Source organism: Diadema setosum, chromosome 22 (assembly GCF_964275005.1).
Source record: "Diadema setosum chromosome 22, eeDiaSeto1, whole genome shotgun sequence".
Taxonomy (NCBI): Eukaryota; Metazoa; Echinodermata; class Echinoidea; order Diadematoida; family Diadematidae; genus Diadema; species Diadema setosum.
In genome coordinates this window covers 29,870,164-29,886,608 of record NC_092706.1, presented here as the reverse complement: position 1 = coordinate 29,886,608, position 16,445 = coordinate 29,870,164, and the positions used below count along the sequence as shown (strand labels likewise).

General features: G+C 36.1%; 1 protein-coding gene across 1 annotated transcript in view; it reads right to left on the bottom strand.

Moving 5' to 3' along the window:
* The window catches only part of LOC140245295 (protein Obscurin-like), a 131,160-nt gene that overhangs the window by 103,225 nt on the left and 11,490 nt on the right, over window positions 1–16,445 (bottom strand). Inside the window, 1 exon segment of the mRNA XM_072324879.1 lies at window positions 8,074–8,326. Within this exon segment, the coding sequence (XP_072180980.1) occupies window positions 8,074–8,326 (253 nt within the window).

The following is a 16,445-nucleotide window of genomic DNA, read 5'->3' as shown; positions in this document are numbered from 1 at the left end:
AATTTATATTTACAAGTACATGCACTAGAGCCATGAACTAAATTGTTGCATATATCAAGTATACAGAACAGATTTCAAATATATTATGAAGAGATTGATGGCTAAATGGGTTAGGTGCCATTTTTACATCAGGTTTCAAGCAAAATAAAACCTTTACAATAACACCTCGCTTGTTACATTGTACATAACAAGAATATTCTTGCAATTATGATTAAAACTCACCCCATATTATCTTATCATTTTCTTTGTTTTTTAGCAGGTTTGGTTGTAAATATCTCATATTCACAAGAATGGAGTTAAATCAATTTGAAATCAAACTCTTCATATTCACCCAGTTATCACACAACTTAACCTGTTCCATACTGAATTCTGAAATGCCCAAAGACTTAATACGCAGGTCACTAGGTTCCCGTATGGAACAGGTTAACTTCAGTGACAAGGGAGATGAAATATTGAGATCTGGCAGCTTAGATGCAAGACAAGACTATCAACAATAAAAAGTAGCAGACCATAAAAAAAAAATGTCATCACATGGCAACTGATGCATTGGAGGCAGACGCTGAATTAAAACAAAAGCGACGTCTGACATCACATACCACGGCCATGAATCATTCCAGCTATACTCTAAGCCAATCCAGATATATCCACAGCCGGAGATTTGGAACAAAAATAGAGCCAAACTTGTCAAAACAGGGGATGTCAGGTTTGGAGGAGAAAAAAACAGAACAGTAATTTTCTGCCTCTCAGATGTACATATATTATACATGAATTTATATACATCTCCATTATACATCTACATTTACGTTGATGTGAGGCAATTTGTCAATCACTTGCAATTATATACATCTATTGTACATGTACATAACCTGCTAAGAAATTTTAGAATCTGAACAGATAATAATTGCAATTGCAAGATCAATGCATGTAGAAGTAATCTGCCATCTGACATATTATGCAGGGAGAAAAAAATATGATCTGTTGCAGGCCATAGCAAAATATACTATATCTTGAATAGTCCTTGTAATAGTGGCATAATCCACAACATGCTACATTCATGTGTTCTTATACCACTGTCAAAACACTGCATTCATGATTTCTTACATCAGCATACAGTTTCTTTCTAACTATTGAACTTTGGAGATCTACAACTGTAAGTGCATCATACAACGTAAGCATTCGTGACTGACTCCATTACTTAACCCATTGAGGACGGCCTGATTTTGCTACAACATGCATTTCCCATAGACACTTACCCAAGTATACTCAGGACTCATCCTCAACGGGTTAAGCAGTTCATTGTTAGTGTTAATATATCATCAGTTTTACTTGCTCTGTGGTTATGGGTCTTTGTTTGTTGTGCTGTTTAGTCTTGACTGCAGACAAATTGTTGTTCTTTTCGCCTCGGTCTCAAAATTAATGACATTTGTAAAGGATTAATAGCATTTAGGCCCTGACTAAAGTCTCAGTGAGGCACATAGCACTGGGGCCTGTTTCATAAAGATTGAGCGTAAGTTGCAATCAATCAAAAATTGTATTTCATAAACAACTTTGTGATTGATCGCAAGTAATGCTCAATCTACAGAAATTTACGCTTGATTTTTCTTGAAATCAAGTGTAGGTGTCTTTATGAAACAAAACTTACACTCAATATTGAACGTATGCTCGATTCAACAAGTTATGCTCAATTAATTGAGCGTAAGATTAATCACAACTCTTCATGAAACTAATATCTCAGTATCTCATTTTCTGAACGGCAGTCCTTTCAGTTTTCTCCCTGTAGTGAAGGCTTCCATCAACCAGATTTGGGTAGGTTAGTATCTACCTTAGATTACTCATTTTAGACCTTCAGTATTTAGTTAGATATATACATGAATTCCATATTACATTTAGTTTATCTTTCTATTAAGAATGAATTTTTATGACTTTGTTAGCAAGCTGTCAAAGTGTATTAGGTCTTAACTGACATTTAGTGAGAATAGATTTCTCATTAATGTGCAAATACTTACAAGCTGTACTACTTTTGTGTTTTATTTGCTTGCTTACACAACATACCATCATATTCCCAGTATATCATATTTTCTGCAGTTATGGTGTACTAACAATTAAATGGCATTCACTTTCTTTGTCTCATTATATGCTATGACTTACTAGTAGTAGGATATATTGACATTATTTTGTTGAGTATGATATCAAAGATATCAACACACATAGCAGCAATGCTGATATCTCTAACACTCCATCCCCAACAAAGGATCTGTCTACACATGAGTAAAACTTCATTTTTCTCTTTTATTCCTACAAAATTTTTGCTGGTTTTATTTGTATGACCAGTTTCTATCAGGTGATGTCCTGCTTGGATGAAAGTAAAGAGCAAAGAATAAACAAGAACAAAAACAAAAGAAATATAAAACATATGATCCATCATTCATGACAGCCTGACTTTAAGAATTATCTTCACCGGACCACGAGATGGACATGAGCTGGAGAGAAGTCCGGTAGATTGTCGGTGATGAATTCATCTGAGAAAGGACAGTGACAGTTTAGATCTCTCTCCACTGTTAATTGTGCCTGTGGTATGCCACCCCATTAACCCCACAGCCAAAAATGTCAGCCCAAAACAGGCCACTTGGACAATGTACTTTCTATTTACTACTTTTATTCTTTACTACAAATGACTGATTGAAAATATAGGGAGGGGTGAAGGATACAGGAGTAAACAAAGTTATGGGTGTTGGCAAAAAGATGGATGTGATAAAAGAGTCCATAGGAATTCTTGGAGGAAGCAGAGGGTTTGAAGCACTATGGGCTATAAATACCACAGGAGAGTGTGAATGGGGTAGATCTTTGTATTAGTGGGGATGTGATTTGTGCAGTTAAGCTAGGGTGGGGGTGTGCGCATTGGCCATTGAAAAAAAAAAGCTGATAAAAGAGCTGAGGGGAAATGCTGATTATTTGAAGTCATTCATTACTTTGATACTCTATGTTCTACATTACACTACTAGACCGATAATGCTAATAACTGTTCATTCTTCTTGCTTTTTAAATTTTATCATCATATCTCAATACTGTAAGCTACAGTCACATCTTTGATGCTTGAATTCATGAATTAATAAAATGTGAATTAATTTTTATCATGGCTGCTACAAAAACACCGAATAATTGCTGCTTGTCACATGTTAATGAAGGGCAATTTGTCAATCAGTTGCAACTTTGATACTTTTTACTATGATATTTGTTCTACGCTACAATTTTTCTTTCTTCAATAAATTGATTCCACCATATGTTATGGGGAGTTTGTTGAAATTCAATGAAAAAAAAAAACAAATGGGATCAAACTTAATTTTTCTCATGTTGCAATCCTCCATGATGACACAAATGAACATGTAGGAGGAGAAACTACTGATAGTCTGGTCATTGTAAAAGCATGTCTTATTCTGAGTGTTTATTTTGATGGGAAGCACAGCCTACCTCTGGTGAAGGCAGGGAGTCTTCGGCTAGACACATTGAGTATGCCTCATAGAAGTGAACTTGCCAACGTCTGGGATCAGTACGAATAGCTTGGGGGCAGTTAGAAGAAAGCTGGCCTGAAATCCCTATCCAAATAAAATGCTTTCTCAAAGCACAAGAAGATCACATAGTCTGCGGTTTCAGACCATGAGCAGTAATAGGAAACGTTCATAAGATCTTGAATTATTCTGTGTCAACACTAACAACCACAAAACACAGAATACCTAATTTACTCAATTTACTTTGAAACCACTAAATTAGCCAAAGCAGCATACTGTCCTATGAGAGCAGCTACGTTCTCTGACTTTACAGTATTGATGATACGAGATCCAAAATGCCTCCTCTCGCTAAATATAATACTCATCACCAACATACTTCTCCCAGAACACTCTTTTTTTTTCCATGTTGATTTTTGCTGTGGTGTAAGTCTTCCATGAAGACCTGGCGATCCTATCCAATTCCTCTATCAACTCACACCACACCATTTGCTCTTCAGACAAGAGATGACTTCACTGTGAAATCTCTTTTTATTTTAAGAAATATAAATCATTCAATAAGATTAGTATGCCTTACTGGTTACCCTTTCTATAGATGTATCACCATCTATTTTTCTTTGCATTATTTCTACTCACTTTCCTTTCCTGTACCTTTCCATCTTTATGTAAACTCAAGTCATTGAAAAAAAAAAAATGGTTAAAATGACTGTAGCTATGAGACTTAAACACACAAGATATCACATTTTGTGACTGTTTATCAAGCCCTTTCAATGCATTCTTTGATGATAATAATAACAAATATTATTAATAAAGAGCTTATTACTAAAGTTTCTAAGCACTAAGCATCTCGTAGTGGAGAAAAATTAGAAAGGAGAAATTCAATCATGAAGTAGGTAGTAAGATGAAACAAAATACAGAATACATATTACACACATTGTAAATTATAACTTAAGGAACGAACATAATATACAAATCAATCCAAATTACATTACTTTGATGATCTTTGACCTTTGCTGTATTTTATCTTATGAATGGCATAATATCTATTGACATTCTTTCTACATCAGTCAGTGCAGATATTATGTAATTTCCCTTTATTCATTTGGCATCACTAGTGCCCCTAAAGTTAGAATTAGTATGCTTTCTATACAGTACCTTAAATGGGGCCTACAATAAAATAGCCTTGCAGCTTGCAGGGAATTATGGGCACACAAAGTGACAAGAAAATGTGATGAGACTCTACACTTGGTGACAGTGTGATTGTAATCACTGAAAAATATACAGAATGAGGACATGAATCATTTCTAAATCTATTATTATATTGCATTATTCAACATGTCTCATTCTGAACAATGTTTGGCTAGTTTATAAAATCCAGCTGAGAGGGCAGCCTTTATATTTTCTTTGATCAATGTCATTGTTTCAATATTCATCTTTTAATTTCTAGGATGATTGATGATGTGCAATGTGGCTATGAATGAAAGGTATGTTGCAATAATAAGATCACCCAAGTCACGTAACTATTTCAGCTTCTCAGACTGTAGTTTCTGTAACATAGAGGGCAGCAGTCCATTCCAGTGAATGCTGTGCAGTAAGCCCTATAATTGTTGCACCTGTCTCACATTGCAATCAAAGTCAAGACCTAAATGTCAAAAAGATAACCAGCACCAGTAGACGAGCACATCTGTGTCAACATGAATTTTTATAAAATAGATAATGGCTGCTTTGTCCTCTTGTCCAGTACATGTAGCAATTCCAAGAAACTGATCTCCTAAGGCCAGATGGCCATTTCTTCTTACAAACGCATGTTAATGTTGGATTTTATGGTGCACAACCTCACTTCAGTTTTGTTTGTAAACTCAGAACTTTCTTTCTCACTGTTTCGTTGACATATGTACGTTCATCACAATGGTTTGGTTTACTATGCATGGTATGCATGTCTCTTTGTTTCTTGAAACAATCTTTGCTTGATTTTGTTCTCAATTGGTTAATGAAACTGTATAATTAACTGTATTAAAAATTGAACATTTCTGCATGAGCAATTATTCACACTCACACTGGTTAAAAGTTAAAATATAGAATAGCATTACATACACAACAAGCAAAAAATTCGCATTTCTTATTTGCACTACTTTCACGACAATTGATAAATGCAAAAATTTCCACGTTGCAATTTAATGTCTACTTCTACAGTTGTTTTGTCCATACATGGACACATAGAATAGCTATTAGCTGAGGCAGGTACAATGTACCACAATTAAAACTTAAATTATGTAGTATCACACCAGATGTGTACACTATCTGCCGCTGTACAACATTTGACAGGTCTGTCATGCAATCAAGGCTATACTGAAAGTACTCAATATCATGGCACTGCCGTAATGGATATAGGATACGAAAGCAGTGATTTCTAATGTGGTAATTCTATCAAAGCTGCAATAAACATTTCATAACAATTTCTTTAAAATTTCTTTAAGATGTCATTAATCTTTTTTTTTTTTTTATAAAAGAATTTTTTTTTTTGAAAGGCAGCTTCTGGATCAACAGTGTCAGTGCATTGTTATGAAAATAAAACAAAAACAAAACAAAACAAAAACTTTTGAGACGTGCAAGTTTCCTTACAAATCAATGTAAGACACAGATCCATGCATTTATTTCTGATAATCATGTGATTTTTTTTTTTCAGCAGAGGTCAGTGACGTTTTAGTCATGTGAGAGATGACATACAAATTAATTACCAACATACAAACTCTCAATGGCTACACTGAACAATGGTACTAATGATGATGATTCTGACCAAAGAGCAGACATGGGATGGTATTACAGCACTTAATTTGAGTACCTACACAGCCTTACACAGGATGCAGGGCAGATCCAGGAATTCCGTAAAAGGGGGGCGCCATAACAATATTAAAGGGGGGGGGGGTGCTCGTGCCCCCATTTTTTTTATTTCTTTTGTTTTCACAAAAGTTAAAGGGGGGCACACCAGGCACGCCCCCCCCCCCTTTAACATCCACTGGGATGGATTTTTCAACTGCATGTACATCAAACATAGTGTTCATACATGTCGAATATTTTCTTTAACTGGGTCTTGAAGAGTAATTACACAAGTGGTTTAGCATAGAATGCTAGAAAGATCACATATTACAAATTTTAAGAGAAAAATTAGTGATTTCTCACTTTGGATACCATGATGCATTTGTTGTACATGGGAAACATATTTTTGCAAGTTATTAATTTTGCAAATCTTGGTCACCTCTGAAAAAATATACATACACAATGCAATCAAAGCATTATAAACTCCCTCAATCAGAAGATCAGTCAATAGAGCAGAGAATTTACTTTAGGGCTTTAGTGGGTAACAGATTGTACTCATTGTATACAGTGTTTAATTTTAGGAAAAATAAGGGTTGGCTGATACCAACTTCAACAAAACTGTATTTATACTAGACTGAAAATGTATCATTACTTGTACAAAAAAAAAGATGAAAATATTTCCTATGCTTCTCAACCACAGCTGGCAACATGTTTTTTATGGGGGGGGGGGGGGGGGGGGCAGAGGGGTGCAGTCTATATTCTCTGGTGCCACTTCCAAGTTTCATCAGCTAACTGGAAAAAAAAAAAAAATGGCCTTCACTGCAGCTTTCTGATTCCACTTCTGGATTTCTTCAGCTGAAAAGCAAAATGAAAATAAGGCCTTACCTGTACTCTCACTTAAAGGTACAGCTTGCAAATCAAGCAGTTTTAGCCAGATACATAAGTGCATATATCTCGCAGTCACAGAAAAATAATAAGTACATTATTATAAGCTCTGCAGTTACAGCACTTTATATTGCAAAAGAGACAGAAGTACGCAGTAATATCTAAATGTTGATTATGATGGCTGTTGGCTGAATAAATAGTAATAGTAATAGTAATAATAATAATAATAGTAATAACAACAACAATAATAATAACAATAATAATAGTGATGATAATAATGATAATAATAGTAATAATAATACTAATAATAATAACAATAATAATAAGTGATAATAATAATAATAATAATAATAACAATAATATCATCAGTGGATATATAGTGAATTTGCATATTGATATTTAGTGGATATTTTACTGAACATACCTTTGTCTTGTTTTTCTCTCTTATTATGAGATGCAGTTGATATAACTGATAGAAATACCATCACCATAATTTATATCAATCATAAACATCATCACAGTCTACTGCCATCATCATTGTAGACCATCACACATCAGCAGGGAACCAGTAGTTTGCGACTGCAGGCCTACCGATACTACTACTGCAACATCTTGGTAAGCCTATATCATATCACGTTCATTATCATCTGAACATCCATGAATAGATTGGTAATTGAATTGGTAATACTACATCTTCACATCTCTGCTAGGGTACATACAGGATTTCCTTCAGGAGGTAATACGATAGGGAACGAATGGATTATGCAAGTGCTACGACCAAATTCTAGAGACATAGTCACTGCTGTTGGACATTTTACGCAAACAAGAAAGGAAAACGGATATGAACATATCAATCATAAAAACTTACTTCTTTCTCCTGGACTGAATTTGGAGTGAGCCTTTCCTGTCCACTAGTCTCTTGCCATTATGGAACCACTTCACGCTGGGTTTCGGGTTGCCAAAGACAACACATTCCAGGTTTAAGCTCTCCCCTTCTTGCACTCGTTTGTCACCGATGTGCCTCTGAAACACTGGCGGGAATGACTCGTCCGCCTGCCTCAGCGACAGTTGGCGGCACGGTTTCGGCCGGGCTTGCCCCTTCGAGGCACTCTTGTCTGCTACTGTACGGAAACAACGAGAAACAACGGAGACGCACACTAAGTGAATAGACCCACAACTTTTACTGCGTAATTAGCATAGCTAGCGCTCTCCTTCAACCCAGATAACTCGGTGTTAATGCCTTACAGATGTCACGCTTTGTCTGAAGTGTGATTAAAGGTAAACATGAACATTGATATAAACTATTTGTGACTGACGGCAATGGAAGCACAACGTGTAGCCCTGGGCTCAAGTCTCGAGGCTGTAAACCTGTAGAGGAACCGCCTGAAGTCGGGGGATGCCCGATAGATCGTTTCTCGTGGTCGTATGACACAAGTTACTGTTTCAGACAGTATAGCTATATTCGTGAGAATGTAAAACATTGAAATGTCCATGAGCTATGAACATCCAGTAGGCAAAACAGAAAATAGTTTTTACGAAACAACGACACTTACGAGGTGAAATAATTTACATTGACACAGGCAAATAGATTAATAAAATTGCTTTCTGCAGCTTCTGTATGACGATAGTTTCTTTCCGTGCTTGTATACAGGTGTAAATGTCAATGTTCTGATAAAATATAATTGTTCAGTCGATGGGGCCGGCGTCCTAAGATATGAGCATAATGTGGGTGATTGTTTTCAGGGTAGCATTTTGAGACTTTTTCAAGAGACCTACTTATGAAATGTATCTGTTAACTGGTTTGATAGTTTCAGTCAGGCTTAATATACTAGTAGAGGGGAACAGCAGAAAACGTGTGAAGAAAGCGGACGTGAACAAAAAGAACACGCTTCAGAATGCTAATACGTGTAGAATAGCCACGGACAAGCGTGCCGGAACACTTGTGTTTTTGTTTGTTTCTGATGTGTTTTTGTTTTTTGTTTTTGTTTTTTGTTTGTTTGTTTTTTTTTTTGTTTTTTTTTTTTTTGGGGGGGGAGCAAAATCTCGATTGGGGCACATTATGTGACGGTGTGAGAACCTCGACGAGGGAGAGTGTGGGAGGGGGATATCATCCCCCCTCCCGGGACTTTTTTGTAAAAAAAAAATAAAAGGATAAAAGTCGCGTTTACAGAGCATTTAAGAACAAATTTCTAGGGAATGAAACAGTACAAAAAAAAATTACTGCGAAGGGCTAGGATTATAACTTACGGGGCACATTTATGTGACGGTGTGAGATCCTCGGCGAGGGTGTGGGAAGGGGGATACCCCTCTCCCACGGTAGGGACATTTTGTGAAAATACAGTATAAAAGTTGCATTTATAGAACATTTAAAAACAAATTTCGTGGGAATTAAACATAGTAAAAAAAAATACTGCGAAGGGCTATGATTATAAATTACGGGGCACATTTACGGTGACGGAGTGAGATCCTCGGCGAGGGAGCGAAGCGACAGAGCGGGGGGAGGATGTGGGAAGGGGGATATCCGCCTCCCACGGTAGGGACTTTTTGTGAAAACAGAGTATAAAAGTTGCGTTTATAGAGCATTTAAAAACAAATTTCTAGGGAATTAAACATAGTAAAAAAAAAATCACAGCGCAGGAGTATGATTATAACTTAAGGGGCACACTTTTATGTGACGGTGTGAGATCTTCGGCGAGGAAGCGAAGTGACCGAGCGGGGGAGGGTGAGGGACGGGGATACCCCCGTCCTACGGTAGGGACTTTTTGTAAGAACAGAGTATAAAAGTCGCGTTTATAGAGCATTTAAAAACAAATTTCTCCGGAATTAAAAATAGGAAAAAAAAATCACTGAGACTTGAAGGAGTATGACTATAACTTACGGGGGCACATTTTTATGTGACGGTGTGAGATCCTCGATGATGATCATAACTTATGAAAACTATTCATATTACTAAGTACGGGCAGAGCGAGCGAGCTCTTCGGAATGTCTTGATACTTTCACGTCTGATCAACTAAATTTTGTATTTGCTATTATTGACTCAAAATAACAGAAGTCACATTTGTCATGCAATACTAGTATCCTTTCAGAAACATTTTATGCGCGAATGACGCGAGCGAGAGCTCAGAATCTTCGTAAATTTTCGTTTCTCATGAACGTACGTACGCTGATAGCTGCTTCTAACTATAATACATTATTAATGAGCCGAAACTGTTGAAAATGTTCATGGTAAAGCCACTAAAGAGTTACTTGTTCACCATCTTGGGGGTGGCAAAAACTAGTTCCCCCCCCCCAACATTTTATTGGGGGGGGGGGGGGCAATTGCCCCCTCTTCCACCCCCCCCCCCCCAAACCGGGAGAGCGGTTTTTTTTTTTTTTTTTTTTTTTCGGCGGGTCAGCGCATCCGAAGCGAAGAGAGAGGGGGAGGGGGTGGCTCAAGAGGGGCATTGTCCCCCTCCCGTGATGTAGCACTATTAAAAGACAATTGTTATTGCGATCGAATATTCTTGCTTATTCTGATAGTTAAAAAAAAGTCTTAAAATGGCGGTTGAACATTCATATCTGTTTGTTTGTTGTTGTTTTTTTGATTGTTTGTTTGTTTGTTTGTTTTTCTTCTTTTTGGTGTTTGGTGTTTGTTGTGAGAAGTGAGAACAAAAAAATAATCAGGTGTGTAAGGGTGGGAAAGACTCATGGGGCGTGAGTATCACGTCTAAGGCGTGAGACTTGGTAGGTTTGACAGCGGACTGGAAAACGAAGATGATGAAAATGTAAAATGTAGAGGAGGAATTTTAAGGCGAAAAGTCACAATACAAGTATTATCATAGTCAAATAATGGGCCTAGGTACTGGTAAAAGTAAATCAAATACAAATTTCAACACAAGTTCAAAGACACAATGTACAGTGTATGACAAAAATGACAACTGCTCGAAAACATGAGAAAAACAGTATCCCGAATGGATTTATGGGGGCTATCAGATACATTCGAAAAAAAGGTTAGCTAATCAATCTGAATTGATGAATGAAGATTTATTCTGATGGGTTTATCAATAATCGGAAAGAAACCATGAGTAAATTACTGCATAAAATCAGAGGTGTTGCTGTTGTGAGATGAGGGAGAGAAATTGATGCAAATATCATCATTTTTTTTAAATTTCCTATTCTATTAAGCTGTAAATCTACTGATTTATCACACAATAATTCTTTATTAAAATTAGTGTAGTAGCAGTATAGTAGAAGTATAATCTTGTTTTACTTATAGTAATTGGCAGTAAAATGATAAAAGTATATAGTTAAAGTCCCATTAGAAGTGGAAGTGGGATTGACGACAGAGAAAGTGAAGAAGGGACCGTCAACCAATGAATGATACATATCTTAACATTCTGAGTAAAATAATGATTCATATTCCGATCGTGATATAAATACCGGAAGTGTAAAATGATTAAACAAAACCAATAATACACGCAGGGCTTAACGTCCAAGCCATGCAGGGTTGCCATGACAACAATGTATCCAGCACCATGAGTAAGAGGAAGCAGTCAGAGGAAAGAGAGGGAGGGACAAGAAGGAAAGGAGGTAAGAAATTAAGGAAGTAAGGGAAAAAAGTTGAGAGAGAAAAACTAGATCATTATACTAGGAGGAGCTGCATGGGGCTGGTGAACAATAGTTAAAATGATGATGACGATGATGATGATGAAGATGATGATGATGATGATGATGATGATGGTGATGATGATGATGATGATTGTTATAGTAATGAAGGAGGAGAATTAGCAGAAAGATGAGGAGTATTAAGAAGTTTATGGATATGTGTATGTATGTGTGTGCTTGTGTCCAGATGTTAGTCCGTAACATGACGTGATTGGTTTCGATTCATCAAAATTTCAAATATACATAATTGGACAAGAATAGACAAAAGTATAATTGATTATTAAACATAAATTCAAAAGCATCATTGGTCATTCTAGAAGATCCGCAAAGATGCGCAATTATAGATTGGATATATAGTTTGAGAATATAAAATTTCGCAAGAACCCTCATTCCTGTGTTGTAAATGTTTGTACTAACTTTGGCTCACGCCATGTATGTCTTTCACGCTGAGAAATGAAAGTATTAATTTGACACGAATGCTATGACCAGCATTGAACGCGTATAGAAAGAAAAATAGATGATACTGCCCAACACCAGCTACATCCGGCTTACCCTGTGTGAACGAGACTGTCCAATTGAAATCTTATCACTTATCACACCACTCTGTCTAAGTTCTTTCTCTCTCTTTCTTATATATATATATATATATATATATATATATATATATATATATATATATATATATATATATATATATATTGAAGAAATCATGTTTTGCAGCGAACGTTGATCTCTATTTATACTTTTCCCTTTAATCAAACTTTCGACATGTCATGGCCTTAATCAAGATCTACCAAGAAAACACATTAATATGATTATCTATAGATAGGATGTGTTATGATATAGTTGGTGCAATATCATGCAGTGCAACATTCTGATTGTATAATTTAATGAGTTATAATTCTTCTGAAAGAAATATTACCTTTTCACAAATTAATCAAAGTGCAATCTAAAATTATCTCGTCAACAGAAATGCGTGTGTTGTGTTGTGTTGTGTATCATATAAAAATAGATTCTATTCAATCATGTATATAATGTATAAAATGTATATATGTGTATTATAGTACAAATAACGTGTGCCCTTTCAATCTAGTGGTGGTCACGTGATACATTGTAATGACAAGTCATATGTGATTGTTTAGACTTTTGAACGGTTCTTTGAAAACCTTTTTGCAAGTCAGTTCAATTCAATTCAAATTTATTTCATTTCAGCAGCACATAAACAAAGAATAAAAGTTCACGAAAATTCATCAAAACAAAGCGTGAACAAACAACTTTAGACAGTTGTTAGAAGAGATTACAATGTGGTTAGAAAATATATACGAATATTAAATAAAACGTTTTCGAATTTGTCAATCAATCTTGATTATATGCTGGAATATTGAATAATGGGATGTCAACATAATACACAACAATTATGTATATGTCGGCACGTAAAAAAAAAAGAAAACGAAAAAACAATGAGTACATTCTACCGGTCCTCATGAGGAGAAGAAACGTTTGCATCATTGATGCCAGACTTTGTCATAGCAAGAACATATAAAAATGCACTTAATATTTTTTTTTTATTTGGCAATTAAATGACGACAGTTCTTGAAGCTCAAAAGCCATGTATCCATTGGGCGTGCGAAGCATAAGTTTAAGTTAAGTTGTCGCTAACTTGGTGCGTGTCCAACAAAATGTTGCCCTCCCCATGTCTATGATGTCATAACTTTCCCCTCCCCGCCCGGGCCCCGCCCCACTTCATCCCTTGACCCCTTCACTTCTCCTTTCGGGTTGTTTCAGCCATCACCTGCGACGCGCTGTATCGTTTTAGGAAGGCTACAAGATATCTTTAACCATTGTGATGTCACAGACCAGTGTCACTTTCTCTGACGTAGTGAAATCAGTGAGTAGCATGCCAGCAGGCAGCAGCATACATTCGACGACGATAGACGCACGCCTAATCGACGTCGCCAAAGACCGAGTCCTTTGTTCGTCAAAGTAGGCCAGCACCGCGAACCCAATAATATAGGTTGGAGCTCTAGACAGAGGCCCGTTCTCGCTACGTGTGGAAAGCCACAATACATCTATTATACATTAAAGTAAGAACAGAAGAGTAACGGTACAAGATATGTTCCCTCTCAATCAAACAGGGTTGGTATATCACTTGTTTTATATGCCGCTGCTCTTCTTTTTCTATTTACCCCAAGAATTCTACTACCGGACTTCGATCATTACATATATAAACAGAATATATAAGAGATAAAATTCACATAAAGGCATGAAAAAATATATAGCTGACAGAAGCTGACTTCTAACTAGATAACAAATTAAAAACATTCAATTGGATAGCAGATGGACAAATGTTTTAACATGTTTCTTCCTGTATTAATGTCAAAGCAAACTATAATGGATTGTGAACACAATAGATAAACACTCGAAGACATTGTACACAGTGTGTACTAGTTTCGTCTGGAAAAACACGAAAAAAAACCCTTTATTTACGGTGATTGGAAATCATCCTGGCCTCTCCATCCAAGATAAAAAAAGAAAAAGAAGATGGACTAAATATGGAATGAGGACATTAAATGCAAATCGTCATTTCCTATTTCTTCGTGCTCAGGAAGTCTCTACTTCTTGAAAGTCATGGTTGCGCAATCAACTGTTCTCTCTTGCGTAGCCACGTGCTTTAGAGTATAGTGTGAAATGACATCATGATGCTACTTTGTCCTTTATTGCCATTTAAAGTTTTTTTGAATAAATTATTTCACATCATGTAGAACATACATCGACAGCTCCATGTATAGATTTGTGGGATTTATTCTGGTCCTTGAGCAGATGAACAAGTACTTTGAAAACCCAAACAAATTACGCTGAACAAGGATGATGACACAGGATGCTCAAATATTGCAGTAATGTTGCAATGTAATTCCATTACCATACCACTTGCTTAACAACTCCACGTGTGAATGATTTATGCAGGCTTTCTTTTTTTTTTTGCGCTTCCTTCAGCATCCCATGTATTTTTCAATGAAGATGCTGTGTAATCCCTGCTGGAAAGTACACATTGTTCCACAGTATGACACAATGTGAAACAGATTGTAAACACAGTGTGAACACATTGTGAACACATTGTGAGACACTGCGTTCTTTCCAGCAGGGATCCTTATCGTTCACTGTGACTTTTTTAATGAATTTTGAAAACGTTCTTATTCCTCATCGCTATCACTATAGATTCTGAAACTTTGTACCCAGTACATGTACTAGGTGTTACAAAAAAATTTCTCACTTTTGATCCTTAATAGTTTCAAAACTACATATCAGATAACACTGACATTGATATGAGCAATGGCTGAATAGTGTACAATTTTGTTGGAGGTAATGTAAAAATGATAGCATAAATCAGTTTCATTAAACTAAAGATTTAATTTTGATTTAGGTTTCATATTTTGCTCTGTTTTCAACCCTCCGTACAAAATTTTAGTTTTGCACATGTGTCAATTGGTGTGTATGGGAGTGTGTGGTTATCACGCTGACAATGGTCCTGAACAATGGTCAGGATTGGAATGCTCTATTACATATGCATGAGAAATTCCACTATCAAAGCTAGTCTTTATTCATCCTGAAATGTAGAGTATGTAAGCACATGAAAACAATGTGCTTACTTTTTCATGTGCATACATTTCACCCTTTGCCATGAATTTAGACTATTACTGCCCAGGGCAATCCACCCTGAATTATTAATAAAGCATTCATGTGATTTGGAGCAAGAGACCAGAAGCCTAGTCAGCATGAGCTCTGAAAAGATGGTATTCGTGGTATTCATGTCTATTGTCCAGGGTCATTGTAAGCACACACTCACACACACATCATTGGTTCCTGTGTAAAGTTAAGTTTTGTACAGAGGGTTGAAATTTGATCAAAATCTTGAACTTAACTTTAAGATTAATCATGGGTTTAATTAAACTGATTCATGCTCTCATATTCAAATCACCTCCAAATAAATTGTACACTATTCAGCTATTGCTCATATTAATGACAGCGCTTTCTGATGTACAGTTTTCGAACTATCAAGGATCAAAAATGGGAAATGTTTTTTGTAACACCTAGTATAACCAATTTATAAGTGATTGTTCAAGTGCTATAAAGTCAGGAAATCAGCTCCTTGTGAAATGAAAACTTACTTTTTTCTGAACAACTAGGAATCAGAACTACAACAACAACTACAACAATGATAATTGACTGTCGATGTATTCATAAAGAATCCAGTAAAACACTAATCGTGGATACTAACGTCTGCTTATTCTTTTTTTTTATCAAACAATCAAAAGTCTTCTGAATAGCCTCTTCCCCTATACGCCAACAACTACAACAATGATAATTGACTGTCGATGTATTCATAACGAATCCAGTAAAACACTAATCGTGGATACTAACGTCTGCTTATTCTTTTTTTTTTATCAAACAATCAAAAGTCTTCTGAATAGCCTCTTCCCCTATACGCAGTTACTTAAACAACGAATGAACATACGTTACACAAGGGGCCTGTTTCATATAGACTGAGGGTAAGTTACAATCAATCGCAAATTGTGTTTCATAAACAACTTCGCGATT